The 22,060-nt window shown below is 42.3% G+C and overlaps 1 protein-coding gene across 9 annotated transcripts in view; it reads left to right on the top strand.

Annotated features, from left to right (window-relative positions):
* The window catches only part of zbtb47b (zinc finger and BTB domain containing 47b), a 289,481-nt gene that overhangs the window by 70,041 nt on the left and 197,380 nt on the right, over window positions 1-22,060 (top strand). The window contains exon 1 of one of the 9 annotated variants that reach the window (XM_072576340.1): window positions 2,148-2,293. The exons of 5 other annotated variants lie outside the window; for them this stretch is intronic. In XM_072576340.1, the coding sequence (XP_072432441.1) occupies window positions 2,288-2,293 (6 nt within the window). In that variant the 5' untranslated portion in view covers window positions 2,148-2,287. Of the gene's footprint in view, window positions 1-2,147; window positions 2,377-22,060 lie in introns of those variants that run through there. 3 more of the 9 variants (XM_072576337.1, XM_072576344.1, XM_072576342.1) reach the window with 3 other exon arrangements.

Genomic DNA, 22,060 nt, shown 5'->3' with positions numbered 1-22,060 from the left:
TTTTAATCAATTTGTTAGGCAAGTGATCCGGATCTCTCAGCCCAGAGGTGAGAACACGGTTAGGTCACTTTTAGAATATTGCGTGCAGTTCTGGTCTCCTTTCTATTGAAAGGATATTGTGAAACATAAAAAGATTCAGAAAAGATTTGCAAGGATGTTGCCCGAGTTGGGGGATTTCAGCTATATGGAGAGGCTGAATAGGCTGGGGCTGTTTTCCCTGCAACATTGGAGACTGACCGGTGACTTTATAGAGATTTGTAAAATCATGAGGGGCATGGATAGGATAAATAGACAAAGTCTCTTTCCTGGGTGGAGGGTGTCCAGAATTAGAGGACATAGGTTTGGGGTGAGAGGGGAAAGAAGGGACCTAAGGAACGACTTTTTCATGCAGAACGTTGTGCGTGTATGGAATGAGCTGCCAGAGGAAGTGGTGGAGGCTGGTACATTTACTCTTTTTTTATGTACTTTGAATAATGGGATTCTGACGTGATTGGAGCAAGATTGGCAAGATGGATCTAATTGAGTATGAATTCCCTGATTGGAGCTGTTAACCTGGACCAATCAGGAAGTCCTACCTGACAGATATAAATAGCAGCTAGCAAGCTTTGAGAAAATTTTTAGTTCAGGTAGAGGTTCTAGATATAGGTTTGTTTGCTGAGCTAGAAGGTTCGTTTTCAGACGTTTCATCACCATACTAGGTAACATCATCAGTGAGCCTTTGGATAAAGCACTGGTGGTATGGCCCACTTTTTATTTGTGTTCAGGTTTCCTTGGGTTGGTGCTGTCATTTCCTGTTCTTTTTCTCAGGGTGTGGTAATTTCCAACAGACAGCTATCAACAACACATTGACTTGGATCCCATTTACCACCCTCTGAGAAAAAGAGAAAAGTACGGCTTCCACGATGTAAACGGTACAGTAGTTTCTGATGTTTTGGAGCAGGTTTGTCATAATTGACTGTATTTCCTCCAGCTGACTGTATGGCCAGTTTCAGTGACATGTTAGAAGGATGATTCATTTGGTATTTTACTGACTGTGACCATGAATTTTCCCTGGTAGCTGGGTGATATACAGGAGGTTTCTGGTCCTAAAAATGGATGGGTCATCCATAATCTCTGTCATATCTCCTGGTAATAGTGGGGGTGAGTGGAGTGCTGCATTAGGGTCTCCCAATCACAGCTGCACACCCTGTCCAGTCATTGTTGAGGGGGACCTCCTCAATGGGTCATTGCCCACACCCCCCTTCCAGTGATATTGCTCAGGGAGGGGAGTCCCCTCAAAGAATCATTGCCTACGTCCCCTGTGATATTGCTGAGTGTGGGTGTCCCCTCAGTGGGTCATTGCTCATACTCTCTGCCTCCCAGTGATTATTGCTGAGGGAAAGGTCCCCTCTTTGGATCAAAGCCCACTGCCCATCTGGTGGTATTGTTGAGGGAGGGGGTCCCCTCAATGGGTCATTACCCACAGACCCTCCCAATTTTATTGCTGCGGGACGAGGGGTCCCCTCACCTGGGTCGTTACCCCACCCACCCTTTTGCGGTGTTATTGCTGAAGGAGGTGGGTCCCCTCAATGTGTTATTACCCACACTCCCAGTCGCAATGTTATTGTGCTGAGGGAGGGGGACCCCTCAGTGGGTCGTTACCCATTCCCCTCCCCTCCCCCCCCCAGCAGTATTATTGCTGAGGGAGTGGGTCTCCTCAATGGGTAATTGCCCACACCCACCTTTTGTAGTGTAATTGCTGAGGGAGGGGGGGGTCCCCTCAATGGGTCATTGCCCAGACCCCCTCTGCATTAACACCACAAGAGGGGGTCCCCTCAATGGGTCATTGCCCAGACCCCCTCTGCATTAACACCACAAGAGGGGGTCCCCTCAATGGGTCATTGCCCAGACCCCCTCTTGCGGTGTTTAATGCAGAGGGGGTCCCCTCAATGGGTCATTATCCACACCCCCCTTTGCAGCGTAATTGCTGAGGGAGGGGGGGTCCCCTCAATGGGTCATTGCCCACACCCCCTCTTGGTGTTAATGCAGAGGGGGTCTCCTCAATGGGTCATTGCCTACACCCCCTCTTGGTGTTAATGCAGAGGGGGTCCCCTCAATGGGTCATTGCCCACACCCCCCCCCCTCCCACGGTGAGCGCTCGCCTCTCGAGCGCCCGCCCCCTCGGGCTCTGAGTGACAGCTCTCGGGGCAGCCGATGGTTCCACGGGGCTCCTCCGCCGCTCCGAGCGGGCTGGGTGAGCCGAGCCGAGGCGAGGCGAGGCGCCGCTCCGGCCGCCAGAGCCCGAGTGATGTGGGTAAGAGAACATGACCGAGGGCGCCGGGAGGGAGCGCTTTCGATGAACCCCTTGACTCTCTCTTCCCCCTCGGTTTGCAAAAGGTGGGTGGGAGGGGGAGGAGGGTTGGGTGGGTGGGGGGAGCGGCCGCCCCCTCTTCCCCCGGGGAACCGTGGAGGGGGCGGGGTGCGGTGTTTGAAGTTGGGGGTGTGGGCGGGGGAAGGCCTGTAGGCCGCTACGAGCCTCCGGACTGGGTTAACCTCGCCATACGCAGACGCTGCCGGTGACGGGAGCCCCCCCTCCGCCGGGGCCCGGAGCCCGGAGCTGGCCTGAGTGTAAACTCCCGCCCCACGCCCCCCGCCCCGGGATGTCGTGTTGGTGTCGGTGTCCCGGGAGGCCGCTGACAGCATTGACACTCCTTTAAAACTGCACTAGACTTGTTGCGAAGGGTTTGCTGTGGAGAATGCAGAGTCTCTCTTTCCTCCTTTAACCCCCCCCCACCCCTTTTTTATTTCGTGAGAAGTAAGAGGAATGCTTATGTATCGTTCTTAAATTTTGCAGATTTTCCTTGTATTATCCACAACCTTTGCTCTTATCAGTTAACCCTGAGAGCTTGTTCCCATGCAATCTATTTTTCGGGGTGGGGGGTGGGGTCACGGCGGTCTGTCCTTGGACTGTACAGTGAAACTGTTGTTGGACAGTCTGGGGGGTGGGGGTGGGAATGTTCAGTGTATTGTTCCAGGGATAGTGTGAAATATCAACCATTGTGAATGTGAAGCTGATTGTGCAAAGACATGTTTTAAAGATACGTATTTTACCATCCTTCAGTTTGTACTGTTTAAGCATGTTTGGGAATACCAAAATGGGAAAATGTTTACTGCAAATGTTAAAATAGTTTATTTAATCCAATGCTGCTTGGACTTTTGACTATTTCATTCACATTTGTAAGCAAGATTACAATAAATCTGAAATTTCCATGTATTTGCATAGTGTCAGTAGGCAAATTTGACACCACTTTTTCTGATTGAAGATGTTGTAGAGTTAGTTGCAGTAATACCGATTTAAACATTTCATTTGCTAATTGTTCCTTTCTGTTGAATATTTGACTTTTTCATTTTTATTTAAATACCATAATTTCTTTTTTAAAAATAAAATCTGCAAAAGATGTTGAGAAGTTCTTGTGGATTAAAATTTGTAATGTTTAAGAGTGCCGTAAAGGCAAGGCAGTAGAGCCCAGAGAGATGTGAAAAGGAACTTCTTGCATGTATTATGCTCAGCAAGTCCAGCAGCATTTGTGGAGAGAAAAGCACACTTAACTTTCTGATGAAAGGTGAACAACTTGAAGGGTTAACTATTTCTGTCTGAATATTTTCTTCATTTCTTGGTTTTAGCTCTGACTTCCAACATCTGATATTTTGCATTACTGCATGTTTCAATTTCAAATTTGGTCAAGATTTTCCCTTTCCCCATTATCCCTTACTTTAAGAATCAGTTGTTGAACTTCACTGTAAAATATAATATCTAAGTTAGATCAACTGTTGATCAATGAAAATTGAAATGCTACCTTTTTAAAAAATAAAATCAATGTCTAGAAAGAGAAAACAATAAGTATATTTCCTTTTCAAACTTCAACTTGTTTTTCAGTATATAATTTGTGAACTTTTTGTTACCCTGCGATTTTCTTCAGATATTTACAGTTTTGCATCTCCTTGTCATTCACTGCTTACTTTTTTTTGATGTTTGGTCCACCAGGCTACCATGTGGCTATCCAATTTTATAATCATTGACAACATTAGAAACTGGCACCCTGATCATTGGAACAGACAAAATCCACCATAGCCCTATGAGGCTGCTTTCTCTTTCTCTTTCTCTTTCTCTCACTCTCTCACACACTCACACTCTCACACTCACACTCACATTCACACTCGCACTCGTCATGGTTTAACCATGCCTCAGGTGAGGGGAGAGGTTAAAAAGGAGAATCCTTTGTAGTGAATTCAGCCAGTGTGAGAATTGAACCCAAGCTGTTGATGTCACTCAGCATTGCAAACCTGCCATCCACCCAACTGAGCTAACCAACCCCATCCAGTCCCTGGAGACTACTCAGCCATTCAGTTAGATGAATGCTTTAGTTAGGTGTCTGCTTTAATCACATGTACCTATCTCTACTTCATATCCTTAGTTTTACTTAAATCCTACCATGAATAAGTCTTCCAACTTTCCATTTCCCTTTATGAAGCAATACAACTGATTTCATAATTGAACAGACAAGCTTGAGTTTCAAGATTGTACCCACTTCTGGATTCTCCCACCAGAGATTCTATTTAACTTACCTGATCTAAATCTTTTTCAATACCTTGATTTGATCAGTCTTCAATCTTCTGTATTCAAGTGAATGCAACTTAAGTCAATACAAAATATCTTCAGAAATTAATGCTTTATATCCTGATATAATTAATCTGTTTTGTCGCCCCTCACAGACCCAGGCCTTTGCTTTGATATTTTTCATTCTTTTACGTTGTGAAATGTTTCACTATCCCTGAATGACACAGTCAAATTGGCACTTATTCTTGATCAACAACTTTATGGTTGTTTCCCATTGGTTGTTATTCCCTGAAACTTTTCATATAATCACTGTTTCTTTCATTATTTAAAAGTAACCTGACAGATACACACAGCACACCTCCACCCCAGGTTAGGTTCCCAACTACTGTGCAGGATTCCCTTTATTTTGGAAAGAGCCATTTTTTTCATAAGCATTTTTGTCATAAACCAGACCCTTGAATTTATGATCCTTGTTTTCGTGCTGTTGCTATTCTGTACAAAAGTATTATTAAGTTAAGATTATTCAATTTTTATACTCCTTCTGTTGGGGGCTAGGGCTAGTTGACTTTGCTACACTCGCGCTTTCTCGAAGGCTTAATCAGCACAGTTATCTTCAGATTGAGTCCTGTAACCTTTCAGGCCAATAAAGACTCAGTTATTCACTGAACAAATTTCCAAAGCTATTGCAAAGGCTTGGTAAACTGCTGCTGAAGGACTTGCAGTTAATCCTACTTGTGTTGAATAATGAAGGTTGCACTACATTGTGCAAAAAGCTGGGTGCTGAAACAGCAACAATAGTGTCAGAACCTGATTTGAGGCTTGTATGCTCAGCTCCTACTTTCTTGTATGTTTTCTGTCCTGGCTGCCTGTCGTTAAGTGGGTAAATTCCAATGCATTCAATGATATGATCTTTTCTGGCACATGCATGTGATCGCTTGAAGTGGATTATTCTGTACAGTTTCTGGCTGGATTTATTTTTTTAAATATCGATTTCTTTGCATAGCATTCAAAACAAAATTATATAAATATCCAGATACCAACGTGAACAGACTGTGTAAAAGTGACTGTGTTTTCTTTCCTTTAATACCACCATTGTTTTCTTTAATATCTACGTATCTTCCTTCTCTTACCTCTTACCAACCATTCAACCCCAAACACACTGGCGCACACCATTTGACTCCCTGTTAAACTGGGTGTTTTAGCTTCCTATAGGTTGTTCTTAGTGGTACCAGTCATTTAATAATGTTGTGACATATTCTGTTTAAGCCATGCTTTAACACGGAGTTTATTGTAGCTTTTTCAGTGGTACTTTGGTACATATGACACTTTAAATCTTGCCTAGGAGAAAGTGAGGATTGCAGATGTGGGAGAGTCAGAGTCAAAAAGTGTGGTGCTGGAAAAGCACAGCAGGTTAGGCAGCATCTGTGGAGCATCACCATATCACACTAGGTTGCTGTTTGTTCTTGTGAATATGAATGAACTTTGTGTCGTGCTAAAGTTATTATTCCTTCCCAAATTGATCAGTCTGCACTTGCACCATGTGGTGTGATAGTGATGCACCCAAACTAAGGAAACAATGACGCTAAATCTGGTATGTTGCCACCTTTATGAGATGCCAGAAATGAGAGTGAAGTTACAAAATTGAACTTTGAAACGTGCACTTTACAGAAGTAAATGTAACTTGCATTTATACTTTTAATATAATAACCTAGTTTCCTAGTTGCAATCTTGAATTGCTGCACTCCATGTAGTGTATGTAGATCCCCAATGCTATTAGGGAGGGAAATCTCGGATTTTGGTATGCTTTCAAGTCAGGCTGGTGTGTTGCTTGGTGGGGAACTTGCAGGTGGTGGTGTACCTGCTGCCTTTGTCATTCTTGGTAGTGGTCAAGGGTTTGAAGAGTGTTGCCAAATGAGCTTTAGTGAATTTATGCAGTACATCTTGTAGATGACACACTCTGCTGCTCCTGATTGTTGGTAATGGAGAGAATGAATATGGGCTGCTTTGTTATAGATGGTGTCAAGCTTCTTGAGTGTTGTTGCACCCATCCAGGCAAATGGTGACTGTTCTAAAACACTCCTTACTTGTACCTTTTATAGATAGTGGATGGACTTTAGAGAGTCAGGAGTTGAGCTACTTGTTGCAGGATATCAAGCCTCTGACCTGCTCTTGTAGCCACTGTATTTGTATGGCTAGTCAATTTAGTTTCTGGTCAGTAGGGGATTCAGTGATGGTAACGTCATTGCTTGAAAAGGTTCCGAAAAAATTTACAAGGATGTTGCAGGCTTGTAGGGTTTGAGCGATAGGGAGAGGTTGAATAAGCTAGCACTATTTTCTCTAAACATCAGAGGCAGAGTTTATCAAAGTTTACAAAGTGAGGGACATGGATAGGGTCATAAAATCATAGAGATGTACAGCATGGAAACAGACCCTTCAGTCCAATCCGTCCATGCTGACCAGATATTTCAACCCAATCGAGTTCCACCTACCAGCACCCAGCCCATATCCCTCCAAACCCTTCCTATTCATATACCCATCCAAATGCCTCTTAAATGTTGCAATTGTACCAGCCTCCACCACTTCCTCTGGCAGCTCATTCCATAAACGTACCACCCTCTGTGTGAAAAAGTTGCCCCATAAGTCTCTTTTATATCTTTCCCTTCTTACCCTAAACCTATGCCCTCTCGTTCTGGACTTCCTGATCCCAGGGAAAAGACTTTGCGTATTTACCCAATCTATGCCCCTCAATTTTGTAAACCTCTAAGGTCTCCCCTTAGCCTCCGACGCTCCAGGGAAAACAGCCCCAGCCTGTTCAGCCTCTCTCTGTAGCTCAAATCCTCCAACCCTGGCAACATCCTTGTAAATCTTTTCTGAACCCTTTCAAGTTTCACAACATCTTTTCCGATAGGAAGGAGACCGGAATTGCATACAATATTCTAACAGTGGCCTAACCAATGTCCTGTACAGCCGCAACAAGACCTCCCAACTCCTGGGTAAAAACAATGACTGCAGATGCTGGAAACCAGATTCTGGATTAGTGGTGCTGGAAGAGCACAGCAGTTCAGGCAGCAACCAAGTAGCTTCGAAATCGACGTTTCGGGCAAAAGCCCTTCATCAGGGCTTTTGCCTGAAACGTTGATTTTGAAGCTACTTGGATGCTCCCAACTCCTGTACTCCATGCTCTGACAAATAGAAGAAAGCATACCAAACGCCGCCTTCGCTATCCTGTCTACCTGCGACTCCACTTTCAAGGAGCTATGCATCTTTTCCTTAGGGTAGTAGAGTCCAAAACAAGAAGGGAAAGATTTAAAAGGGACCTAAGTGACCACTTTTTGTGCAAGGGTGGTGTGTGTATGGAATGAGCTGCCAGAGGAAATGGTAGAGGCTGGTACAACTGCAACATTTAACAGGCATCTGGAGTGGGTATATGAATAGGAAGGATTTAGAGAGGTATGGGCCAAATGCTTGAAGATGGGACCAGATTAGCTTTAGGATATCTGATCAGAATGGACAATTTGGATCGGAGGCTCGGTTTCCATCCTATATAGGACAATGACTCTGAATGTCAAAAGCTAATGGTTAGTCAGTCTGTTGCTTGAGATCGTCAGTGCCTGCATTTGAATGCTGAAATTGTTAATTGCTTAGGACATAGCTGACAGCGTGACTGCTGATGGTGGAGTTACTGAAATCAGCGATGAGCAAAAATTGGAGGAGGGTAGCTATCTCTGGGGGTGGTGTTGGTTATAATTTTGGATCAGGTTACAGAAATATGGAAACATGAGGGTATGGAGGCACTTGAAAACCAAGACAAGAATTTTAAATAGAATAATTGCCAGACTGAGAATGATTGCTGGTTAATGAGTACAGAGGTGACTAGTTTACCTAATTAAACTGCACGTTTGAATAGTTATCGGATTGCATGTTTGAACGTCTTGGCAGATCTGTGCTCAGTTATGTCTTGTGACTTCTAAACTTGACTGTTAGAAGACACTCTCTCCTTAGCTGATCGCTCACATTCTACCCGCTAAATCTGTTGCCATCTAAATCTCTGTCCATTTTGCAACTTGCAGTCTTGTTCTTTTATCAGTCTGTTCACCGACCTGCATTGGTTCAGGGACTAGCAACGTGCTTATTTTAAAATGTTTATCCTTGTGTTTAAAAACCCTCCATATCCTTGTCCTTCTCTATCCCAAATTTCCTAAACCCTATGCTTTCCTCCCTGTTTGGCGCGGGCCACCCTGCCACATAGCTCAGTATTGTACTTTCTAATGTTTCTAGCACCATAGCACCTTTCTGTGCTTGAAAGGCACTATATATCTTAATTTGTAGCTGGTGAGGGAGAGGAAAAACCCATCCTTTTGACTTTGATCTAGTTAATTATTTAATTATTTAATTATTCGCTGACAGCATCTGCAAATTCTAACACCAAGTTGGCTGCCTTTCTAAATCAGATGTGATTTTTGGGCAGAAATCTCTTTGCATTGGTGTTTTCTGTAGTGTTGTAGTTTGTGCATTAGTGCCTTTTTATTGAAAAGATGTCAGTTTTAAAGCTACTTTGATAAAAGCAGGGTTGACCACATGTTGCATGTGCGTGAAGCTTTGTGAATGCTTTTCTTAAATGTGGATTCCAGTGGTCACCTAACAACCAAGAATAGAGAACTGTGTTCAGCAACTGGCATCAAAGTGTTTGTAAGATTAGAGTCATAGCATCATTAGAGATGTACAGCACGGAAACAGACCTTTCTGTCCAACTTGTCCATGCTGACCAGATATCTCAACCCAATCTAGTCCCACCTGCCAGCACCTGCCCCATACCCCTCCAAACCCTTCCTATTCATATACCCATCCAGATGCCTTTTAAATGTTGCAATTTTAAATGTAGTCTCCACCACTTCCTCTGGCAGCTCATTCCATACATGTACTGCCCTCTGCGTGTAAAAGTTACCTCCTTAGATCTCTTTTATATCTTCCCCTCTCACCCTAAACCTATGCCCTCTTGTTCTGGACTCCCTCATCCCAGGGAAAAGACTTTCTCTATTTATCATGTCCATGCCCCTCATGATTTTGTAAACCTCTCTAAGGTCTCCCCATAGCCTCCAACGCTCCAGGGAAAACAGCCCCAGCCTGTTCAGCCTCTCCCTATAGCTCAAATCCTCCAACCCTGGCAACATCCTTCTAAATCCTTTCTGAACCCTTTCAAGTTTCACAACATCCTTCTGATAGGAATGAAACCAGAATTGCATACAATATGTCTAATCAATGTCCTGTACAGCCGCAACATGACCTCCCAACTCCTGTACTCAATACCCTGATCAATAAAGGAAAATCTTATCCTATCTACCTGCGACTCCACTTTCAAGGAGCTATGATATTGTACTCAAAGATCTTTGTTCAGCAACACTCCCAAAGACCTTATGATTAAGTGTACAAGTCCTGCTAAGATTTGCTTCCAAAATGTAGCACCTCATATTTCTCTAAATTAAACTCTGTCTGCCGCTTCTCAGCCCATTGCCCCATCTGGTCCAGATCCTGTTGTAATCTGAGGTAACCTTCTTCACTGACCACTGCACCTCCAATTTTGGTGACATCTGCAAACTTACTAACTTTACTTCTTATGCTTACATAAATAATAATTTATGTAATGATGAAAAGTAGAGCAGCCAGCACTGATCCTTGTGGCACTCCACTGGTCACTGGCCTCCAGTCTGAAAAACAATCCTCCCACCACCACCCTCAGTCTTCTACCTTTGAGCCAGTCCTGTATCCAAATGGCTAATTTTCCCTATATTCCATGAGATCTAACCTTGCTAATCCATCTCCCATGCTGAAAATATGTTGCTGGAAAAGCGCAGCAGGTCAGGCAGCATCCAAGGAACAGGAGAATCAACGTTTCGGGCATAAGCCCTTCATCAGTCACCCATGGGCAACCTTGTCGAACGCCTTGCAGTTGATAGGACATCTCTATTTTAACCATAGATTGATTGTTTATCACCTCCATTCCCTCCTCACCTTTCATGAGCACTAGATATTTATGGAAAAGGAAGGCAATTGAATCTTAGGTCATCCACTCAGATACCCTTCAGTTTTTCCTAATGCTGGTTGTTAAATGGTTCCATCATTTTTGCCTCAGTCGTTCTATATTTGATGTTCTGTTTAATTATATTGAATTTCAGACTCTGTCCTGAGCTTGCTAAAGAAAAGAAAGATTTGTGTTTATCTGGTACTTTTTAATGACCTCAGGCTATCCCAGCATTCCTCTAAGTACAATACACAATTATGAACCTCTTTTTGAAATATAGTACAGGAAGCACAACAACTGATTCATGCACAGCAAGCTACCACAAACAGTAAAGTGAAAATGGCCAGATTATCTGTGTGTGATGTTGGCCTAAGAGACAAATATTAACTAGGATATTAGGAAGAACTCTCTGCGCTTGCATCTACCTGAGAAGTGCAGATGGGAGCTCTGTTTAAAATCTTGTCCAAAGGACAGTGCCTCTGATAATACTGCACTGGGGATTACTTGCTCAAATGTCTCGAGTGGGGCTCAAACCCATGATCTTTTCACTCATGCATGAAGGTATTACTACAGGGCCAAAGGTGACACGGTATTTCTGAAGTAAATTACATGAGAAGATTAAAGGATTTATTCGTCCTGTGATTTACCTCTGTGAACTGTTCCTTGGTGTATGGCTAGTTCATGGGATCAGCAAGTACTGGGTGGATCAGAAATGAATTGATTCAATGTTGGTAATGATGCTATGAGGCAGCACTTTTCATTTCATTATAAATTTGCCTCACTTCTTTTATATAAATGGCAATCCAATTCAGTCCTCAAAAGATCAGTTTGTTCTTTGTCAGCGAGAGCACTTATCCTTGTGATTTAACCCTTGCATGACCTAATCTGAAAATAGGTTTTCTTTGAATTGTTTAACCCTATCCATACATCTTAATTTGCAGATGGTGACGGACCATAGACCATGAATTTGCAGTTATATACCTGCAGGTTTCTGACACAACCTTAAAATACTGCTACATCTGCCTTGTCATTGGATTTGGGGTTAAAATTGGCTGCTAATCTGCTAGTTGGAAAGTTCCTTTATTTTTGTGTTATTATACTTATATTTTAAGTTCCTCAGTGGATTAGTCTATCTCTCGTTGAAGAGAAATAAGGAACAACAGGTAGATCTTTTAACTGAGATGAAGGGTTGACAGGATTTGAGGAGCGTGAGGTGTAAAGGAAAAGGAGAAATCTGAACCAAATCTTGCCTCAAAATAAGCCATGTTAACAGGAACTTTGACGAAGGTTTAAAGTTGAATATTGAGTGCTTTGGGCTTCCCTTGTGGCCCTGTAAAATATAGTTGCCTTTAGAAGGACAGTGCATGCATGTCCTCTGCACATTTTGTTTCCCTTTTCTCCCCAAAAAACCAGTGAATTCTCTGTAGCTTCAGTTTTTTGAATATACTAATATTTGCAGTGCTGCATGCTGATTTTGCTAAAATACTGAATATTTTCTTCAGTCATTATGAAAACAATGGTTTGTCAAACTGAGAATAAATAAATGTGAACTCTCTCGAAACTGTGTGATTCTGCCTTTTCCCCTGGCTCTGGGGAGACCTGTCTTTTGGCGTGCAGTGGTATAACTCATCAATCATAACAAAATAAAAAATAGAAGCAGGAATAGGTCATTCAGTCCTCTTGAACTCATGCTGCCATTCAGTGAGATCAGCAGCAACACTCAGGAAGTTTGACACTATCCAGGACAAAGCAGCCCACTTGATTGGCACTATATCCACAAACATCCGCTCCCTCCACCACTGATCAGTAGCAGCAGTGTGTAATATCTACCAGACACACGGCAGAAATTTGCCAAAGAATCGTAGCACCTTCTAAACCCACAACCATTTCCTTCTAGAATGACAGTGCCAGCAGATTTGTGGGAATACCACCATCTGCAAATTCCCCTCCACCATCCTAACTTGGTAAAGTATTATCACTGCCGCACGGTGACTGGGTCAAAGTCTTGGAGTTTCCTCCCTAACAGAATTGAGAGTCTACCAACAGCACATGGACTGCAGCAGTTCAAGAAAGCAGCTCATTGCCACCTTTTCGAAGGCAACTAGGGACAGGCAATAAATGCTGGCCCAGCCAGTGACCTCCCATTAGAGGAGCATAGAGACTTTGAGTCTAGCAGATGCAATACAATGTTAATAAATGTGAAGTCATCCATTTTTAGTAGGAGTAACAGTAAAAAGGATTATTACTTGAATGGTAAGAGGTTGCAGCATGCTGCTCTGCAGAAGGACCTGGGTATCCTTGTGTATGAATCACAGAAGGTCGGTCTGCAGGTACAAGTAATTAGGAAGGCAAATGGAATTTTGTCCTTCGTTGCTAAAGGGATTGAGTTTAAAAGCAGGTAGGTTATGTTGCAGCTGTATAGGGTGCTGGTGAAGCCACACTTAGAGTACTGCATTCAGTTTTGATATCCTTACTTAAGGAAGAATGTACTGGCACTAGAGGGGGTGCAGGGGAGGTTCACTAGGTTGATTATTGAGGGGATTGCTTATGAGGAGAGGCTGAGTAGACTGGGATTATGTTCATTGAAATTCAGAAGAATGAGGGGGGAACCTTAAACATATACAATTATGAAGGAAATAGATTATAGAAGTAGATAGGGTATTTCCTTTGGCAGGCGAAACTAAGATAAAAGGGCATAGCCTCAAGATTATAGGGAGCAGTCTTGGACTGAATTGAGAAGGAACTTCTTCACTCGGGGTTGTAAAACTGTATAGAATTCCTTGCCCGGTGAAGTATTGATGCTACTTTCAGTAAACGTTTTTAAAGCTAAGATAGTTTTTATTTTGAACAATAAAAGAATTGAGGGATATGGTGCAAGCACGGGTAAGTGGAGCTGAGTCCATGAAAAGATCAGCCGTGGTCTTATTGAATGGTGGAGCAATCTCGAAGGGCCAGATGGCCCAGTCCTGCTCTTAGTTTTTAAGTTCTTACGAGTGAGTTTAAAAGAAACATGGCTGATTTTGTATCTCAAAACCATTTTTCTACATTATCTTTGTGTCCATTAATGTTTTTAATCTGTTGACCTTGGTCTTGAACATACTCAGCCACTGAACCTCCACAGCTATCTGGGACAAGGACTGAAAAGAGTCACCGTCCTTTGAAGGAAATTCCTCCTCTTCATCCTAAATCACCTGCCATTTCTTCCTTGATTGCATTCCCTGGAACTGGATCCTCTTGGTCAAAAAAAATTCCACTTCTCATTGTGAAATTTATAATTTCAGTTCACATTGTGAAGCAATTCCTCCTTTTCTCAGTCCAAAGTGGCCTACTAAAATGAATTTTAAACGCTGTCCCCTGCTTCTAGATAGTGTTCCCCCCACTTCCACTAAAAGTCTGCTTTTAGCCTAAAGATTGATGTTTGCTTTGTAAGGATGGGACTTAAACTAATTTACTAATTTTATTTATTTTGTTTTGCACTTACTCTGTAGTATTTCCCCATACTTCACCTCATATCCCATTACTTTCTAATGAAATGAAATACTGTCATTTAAGCAGTTGTTAAGCTATTGGTTTTAGCTGACAGATTTTTCGGTGTTTTTAAATTCTCTTCCTTTTGAGTCCTACGTGCGGTTGTGGCTGCGCAGCACATGGTAAGATCTGAGTCTTAAAATACAATTTGACCTCTTTAGGTTCACATTGGCTGGGCTCTGCTGTGCTGGCAATTGACATTTAGCCAGAAGCAATGCTTCTGAAATTGTCTTCACTTTTAGATTACACTAGCTAAATGGCGCAACCTCAAACAGGCTGGCTGGTGTTGTTGGTTAATCTCTTGTTTCTTTTCCCCCTTGTTGAGCAAAAATATCAACAGGCGCACCCAAAATTGAGATCAAGTTAAATAAGACACCGGTTTCATTATATTTTCTTTATTGATTGTCTTACTGCACCTCATGTAGTAATAATATTTTATTACCAAATTCCAGTTGTAAAGTTTTGCCTAACCTCAGTAACCCTCATTTGTGTTTTTGTAAACTGTTCGATGAAGGTAATGTTTTCCGTATGCTCTTAATTGATTGGAATAAAGCCAGTAAGCCAAAAAATATTTTGCTGGATAAGGTAAAAGTTTTGTGCTGAAGCCTGGCTGTACTTTGGAAATATTACTACTTCATGTCCTTGTACTTTCACCTGTGCAATGCACAGTGAGGCAGGTTAATGTTTTGGAAATGGTAGTGAAAGTGAAATGCCTGCCCAATTCTGGTGCTTCTCTCGGGAGGTCACTGTATTAAGATATTGCCAAAAAAAAAGTTTCATAATTATGGTCGTCACTCCTGGCTAGGCCAGCATTTAGTGTTTGTCCCTAATTGCCCAGAGGATAATTCAAGAGTCAACCACATTGTTGATGGTCTGGAGTTACACATAGGCCAGACCAAGAAAGGTAATAGTTTCCTTCAGTAAAGGACAGTGAGTCAGATGGGCTTTGCCAACAATTGTCAATGGATTCATAGTCATTGTTAGGCTCTTTTAATTCTAGATTTGGTTTCCTCTACTGAATTCAAATTAAGTGAGTGGGCAAAGGTCTGGCAGATGGAGTACTATATGAATAAATGTGAAGTCATCCATTTTAGTAGGTATAACAGTAGACAAGACTATTACTTGAATGGTAAAAAATTGCAGCACACTGCTGTGCAGAGGGACCTGGATGTCCTTCTGCATGAATCCCAGAAGGTTGGTCTGCATGTTCAACAGGTAATTAAGGCAAATGGAATTTTGTCCTTTTATTGCTAAACAGATTTGAGTTTAAAAGCAGGGAGGTTATGTTGCAGCTGTACAGGGTGCTGGTGAGGCCACACCTGGAGTACTGCATGCAGTTTTGGTCTCCTTGCTTGAGAAAGGATATACTGACACTAGAGGGGGTGCAGAGAAGGTTCACTAGGTTGATTCCAGAGTTGAGGGGGTTGGCTTATGCAGAGAGACTGGAGTAGACTGGGATTATATTCATTGGAATCTAAAAGAATGAGAGGGCATCTTGTAGAAACCTATAAAAGGAATAGGTAAGATAGATATAGGGAGGATGTTTCCACTGGCAGGTGAAATGAGGATAAGAGGGCATAGCCTTAAAGTTAGGGGGAGCAGATTGTGGATCTAATTGAGAAGGAACTTCTTCAACCAGAGGGTTGTGAATCTGTGGAATTCCTTACCCAGTGAAGTAGCTGAGGCCTCCTCTGTAAATGTTTTTAAACCTTGGATATTTTGTTGAACAACAAAGAAGTTAAGGATTATGATTAGAAGTTGGGGGAGTCCAAGAAAAGATCAGTCATGATTTTATTGAATGGTGGAGCAGGTATGAGGGGCCGGATGGCTTATTCCTGCTCCTAGTTTTTTGTTAAGATAACTGAAGAACTACTGTGCCAGTCTTGACTCAGAGTCGAGCTGTCATATCTGGGTTTCGTGTTTGTATGTTCAAGTTCTTCTTGAGTGCATGACCTCAGTTGGCACTGCACAGGAGCCTGAAGGGCGTCCTGCACTGTCGTATGTGCTGTATTTTGAATGCAGGAGAGTTCTCCAGTGTCCTGGCTAATGTTTATTCCTCAACTGGCATCACTGAAAATAAATTATGGATATCATAATATTGCTGATTCTGGGAACTTGTGTGTAAATTAAGTCATATTTTCTATATCACTCGATGTCAAAAATGTAATTGGCTGTAAAGCATTGGAAAGCAGAGTGTTGTATCTGAGGGACCTTTTTATAGTGGAAGAGTACAATATTTTATGTGATCAATTTGGTATCCATCAATAATACAGGTAATGCTATTAGGTATGCATACATACATACAACATTACAGCGCAGTACAGGCCCTTCAGCTCTCAATATTGCACCAACCTGTGAAACCAAATATTGGATTTTTGTGTGTCTGTACGTATCAGAATTCATTCTCTCAAATTGTTCAGCAGTAACATTGTTTCTAAGCCACTTTTAAGTGTTGAAAGGTCCCCAGTTCAAACTCATTTTCTGCAGATTTCGAGAGTACAATTTGGCCCATTTCCTGCTGCTATGGCTATGCTGCTAGAAATGCACATCTGACTATGCTTGGCCCCAGCACTGAGCCTGATTGTGATTTCCTCCAAAGTTGGTTATCTTGCTCGATTAGTTGTGCAGGCTGATTTGCAAGTAAAGGCTACTTGAGCCACATATAAGAAGTCTTTGAGGAATATGAAAAGGAAGAAAATTGGAGAGAGAGAAAAATGTCTATACCAACAAATGCTTGGTAGTTGTTTTTTGTACAGGATAATAGGACATCAGTCTGACATATATCTCGAAATAATGTTTCCAGATCTGAAGTAATGTAAGTTCTCATTCCAGTCACTGATCAATCTTGCAGAAATGAATGAAACTACTTGGCAACACAGCTATGCAAATAACTGCTTCAGCTAAAAGACTGAAGTGGTAAGGGTGTTAGGGATCACTTTTGAGCAGTTTTTAAAAAAAACTGCAAATGTATCAGCTGCGACACTTTCAGGTTCAGTGTTTATTAGATGATTGTGTAGTAGAATGTGAATTCCTGGGCACGCTTTCTGATTGACAAATTGAAGCAGAGATTGGGCTATATAATAATAATCAATATATGCCTGTGATTTCTAGGCAGAAAGTTGAACCTTGGGATTCAACAGTTTAGTATTAATTCCACATAGTTTACAAGGCTTCTAATTTGTGCATGGTGGCTATATGTTTATTTCATGTAGTTGATTTGCATTGCAGCTGGCAGAGGAGGCTTACTGATGTTTTTTTCACCAATGTTTTGCCAAAGAATGAGGCGTGATTGGAAAGGAATCTGAACACTGTCTAGTTTGAATGGTTTCAAGGAGCATTTTGGTATATAATTTGGCATTGATCTACATTTTAGAGTCATAGAGATGTACAGCACAGAAACAGACCTTTCTGTCCAACTTGTCCATGCTGACCAGATACACCAAGCCAATCTAGTCCCAACTGCCAGCACCCGGCCCATATCTCTCCAAACCCTTCAAATACCTATCCAGATGCCTCTTAAATGTTGCAATTGTATCAGCCTCCATCACTTCCTCTGACAGCTCATTCCATACACGTACCACCCTCCGCGTGAAAACGTTGCCCCTTAGGTCTCTTTTATATCTTTCCCTCTCACCCTAAACCTATGCCCTCTATTTCTGGCCTACCCCACCTGAGGGAAAAGACTCTGTCTATTTATCGCATCCATGCCCCTCATGATTTTGTAAACTTCTATAGGTCACCCCTCAGCCTTTGACACTCCAGGGAAAACGGCCCTTGCCTATTCAACCTCTCCCTATAGCTCAAATCCTCCAACCCTGTCAACATCCTTTTAAATCTTTTCTGAACCCTTTCAAGTTTCACAACATCTTTCCGATAGGAAGGAGTCCAGAATTGCACACAATATTCCAAATGTGGCCTAACCAATGTCCTGTATAGCCACAACATGACCTCCCAACTCCTGTATTCAATACCAAATGCCGCCTTCACTATCCCATCTATCTGCGACTCCACTTTTCAAGGAGTGATGAACCTGCACTGCAAGGTCTTTGTTCAGCAACACTCCCTAGAACCTTACCTGTTAAGATTTGCTTTCCCAAAATGCAGCACCTTGCACTTATCTAAATTAAAATCCATCTGCCACTTCTCAACCCATTGGTCCATCTGATCAAGATCCCGTTGTAATCTGAGGTAACCTTCACTGTTCACTGCACCTCCAATTTTGGTGTCATCTGCAAACTTACCTCCCATGTTCGCATCCAAATCGTTCATATAAATGATGAAAATTAGTGGACCCAGCACCGATCCTTGTGGCAATCCACTGTTCACAGGCCTCCAGTCTGAAAAACAACCCTCCACCACCACCACCACCCTCTGTCTTCTACCTTTTGAGCCAGTGCTGTATCCAAATGGCTCGGTCTCCCTGTATTCCATTAGATCTAATCTTGCTAACCAGTCTGCCATGGGGAACCTTGTTGAACGCCTTACTGAAGACCATATAGATTATGTCCACCACTCTACCCTCATCAATCCTCTTTGTTACTTCCTCAAAAAACTCAATCAACTTTGAGAGATATGATTTCCCACGCCCAAAGCCACATTGACTATCCCTAATCAGTCCTTGCTTTTCCAAATTTGTGTACATCCTGTCCCTCAGCATTCCTTCCAACAACCTGCCCACCATTGAGGCCAGGTTCACTGGTCTATAGTTCCCTGACTTGTCCTTACCAACTTTCTTAAACAGTGGCACCACATTCGCCAACCCGCAGTCTTCTGGCACCTCACCTGTGACTATCGTGATAAAAATATCTCTGCAAGAGGCCCAGCAATCATTTCCCTAGCTTCCCACAGAGTTTGAGGGTACATGTGATCACGTCCTGGGGTTTATCCACTTTTCTGTGTTTCAAGACCTCCAACGCTTCCTCCTGTGTAATATGGATATTTTTCAAGATGTCATCGTCTATTTTGCTGCATTCTATATCTTACATGTCCTTTTCCACCGTAAATACTGATGCAAAATGCTCATTTAGTATCTCCCCATCTCCTGCGGCTCCACACAAAGGCAGTCTTGCTGATCTTTGAGGGGCCCTATCCTCTCCCTAGTCCTTAATGTATTTTGGAATTAAAAGTGACATTGTGGAAAGGAGAATCAAAAACAGGAACAGTGCACTTTTTAAAAAAAATTTTACACATTTAAACATGCCACCTTAAAGTAAGAATGAGAACTTTACTAGCAAAATTGGTTTTAATTCTCATAGACATCTGTAACGATGTTATAAAATTTGTTTGATTTATAGACATTTAATTAATTTTTTATGTCTCCTTTTAGTTGAGTATCTGAACAAATGAAGCTATTGTTCACTCTGTAATTGTCATGGTTTTTGCAATGACTGAAGTACCTGAGCTCTTCCGGCAAAGTGGTAGTGTTCTTACCTTTTGAGTTGGGAGACTTGGACACCAGTCCCATTTACTCCAGAGGTATGTGACCACATATCTGAACAGGTTGATTCAAACCTATTTCGATTTTAAAATTTAGAATATCTGAACAAATGAGATCATTGCCCACACCTGTGTACAGCCTTGTCATGATTTTGGTCTGATGGAAGTACCAAGGGCATATGATGCAGTAGTAATGTCTCTACCTCTGGACTAGGAGGTAGAGACCATTAAATGTATAAGTCCTGCTTATATATCTGCTCCAGAGATGTGTAATATTCTCTGAAATGGCATTTTAGAAAATAAGCCTGGTGGAAGTAGCCCAGGGCCATGGGGTGCCCTGTCCCTGAATGCTGTTGTGGCATAGTGATACATCCAGATGTCTGCAACGGCAGGTCCAGGTTCAAATTCCTCTTGCCCAAAAATTTTGTTGTAACATATCCGGGCAGTTGATTTAAAAATATCAATGGCAGACGTAACTTAGGACTCTTGTGGTGTAGTGGTAGTGGCCCTGTCCCTGCCCCGGACCAGGAGGTCTGGATTCAAGTCTCACCTGCCGCAGCAATGTGTCACACCGTATCTAGACAGGTCGATTAGAAAATATCCAAGACTGAAAACCTCTGGCTCTCATGGCACAGCGGTAGTGTCCATGCATTTCAGCCATATGGCCTGGGATAAAGCCCCACCTACTCCAGAGGTGTATAATATCAAACATTAGCAGGTTGACTAAAAAATATCAATGAAGGAAGTACCACTCTGACTGGATTCTCCTTCATGAAAGTGTTTTATTTGACAGTGGTGTCCTCAATTATAATGTTGTTTTGCGGGTTTCTAAATCTCTCTTTTGGAAATCATTGTTATGCCAAGTTGGCTCAAATTTAGCATCAAAACAATATGGAATAATTTTAAGTGCATCCAGGTTAAATAACAGTACCTGTTCACTACAATGTAAGGCTCATCCATCCCTATCAATATTGACATGTTTTTCTTCTTTCTGAAACTATGCATCAAAAGTGATGTGCTCTTGATCAGCTGCTTACCAGTATGGGACAAAGTGCACTGTCATGTTGATGAGCAATAACTTTGCCAGTGGTGAAATTGAGTTCTTTAAGCCCACTTTCAAGTTTAGTCAGCGTATGCTCCTTGAGTGTGAAAGTAATTGTCTGGACTGCTTCATAGCTGCAGTCGAGATGGTCTTAGTGACCTCACGAATGTTGGCTGGCAACTCTGAGGCCTTGGCCAGTGAGTGAATTGCTCAGGACTGATTTAGATTAGATTCCCTGTAGTATAGAAACGGGCCCTTCGGCCCGACAAGTCCACACTCCCCCTCCAAAGAGTAACCCACCCATGTGACTGGAAGATGTGCAGATGAGATGGTCTGTGTACCTGTGGTCATGCACATAGTTGAATTGTTCATCCATAGGTTTAGTGTGGGCAGGTTGGTACCATAATGGGGATCACTGTTCTACAATGCAAGATCATAGTTCCTTAGGGTCTTGGTCTGTGATATTAAAGGAGTACAGAGGAAACTGTAGCAGGTTTTAACTTGCAGAAGGTCCAACACCTGCCTTTTCCCCACCTCCCTAATCACCATCCAATGGCCTAAACAATCTTACCAATTCACCTGTACATCCTCCAGCCTACTCTACATTGGAGAAGCCAAATGCAGAGTGGATGACCACTTTGTAGAACAACTCCAGTCTATGCAAGCAGGATCATGATGCTTGTTTTAGTACCATGTCCTGCTCGTATGCCTACTTATCTGCCCTCAGCATGTTGCAGTCTTCCAGTGAAATACAGCGTAAACTAGAGGAACAGAACTCCCCTTCAGACGAGGCACTTTACAGTCTTGTGGACTTTATGTTGAGTTGAACACCTTCAAATCATGAACCATTTCTTTCCTTCCTTTTAGCTTGTTATAGTGTCCCGCCCTACTCTTCCCTATCCCACTTACTGTCATTTTCAAGTAGAGTTTGGGAGGAGACACCATTGTTCTGGCATTCTCACATTCCAGTTACTTAATGTCAACTACTATCATGTTTTCTCCACCAGCAAGTCTTACATCCACTACCCCACCACCACCAAAACAATAGCATAAATGCTGTCACTTCACTCTTCTCTTCAGTTCTGTAGAGTCATATACGCTCAAAACATTGGCTTGCTCTCTCTTCATGGATGCTGCCTGACCACTGTGATCTCTAACATTTGTTTTCAGCATCTGCAGTAACCTGTTCCTCAGCCAGCTGTGTGGTGTTCTTACCTGCAGCCATGGAAGTCTGAATCTATTCCACAACATCTGTATGAATAAACTTCCAGGACTAGGTGGAGTTGTAGCCCTGAATTGAGCTTAATGTTGGGCATGCTATATGTCTTATATTTCTCAATCTTATATTTCTCATATGTTGGAGTTTTATCTTTCTCGAAATTCCATTCATTTCAGAGTAGAATCTCTCTCTTTTTTTTTATTTTTATATTTTTATATA

Source organism: Chiloscyllium punctatum, chromosome 8 (assembly GCF_047496795.1).
Source record: "Chiloscyllium punctatum isolate Juve2018m chromosome 8, sChiPun1.3, whole genome shotgun sequence".
Classification (NCBI taxonomy): domain Eukaryota; kingdom Metazoa; phylum Chordata; class Chondrichthyes; order Orectolobiformes; family Hemiscylliidae; genus Chiloscyllium; species Chiloscyllium punctatum.
The sequence above is the reverse complement of the archived record's forward strand: the minus strand, read 5'-3'. Positions and strand labels throughout refer to the sequence as shown.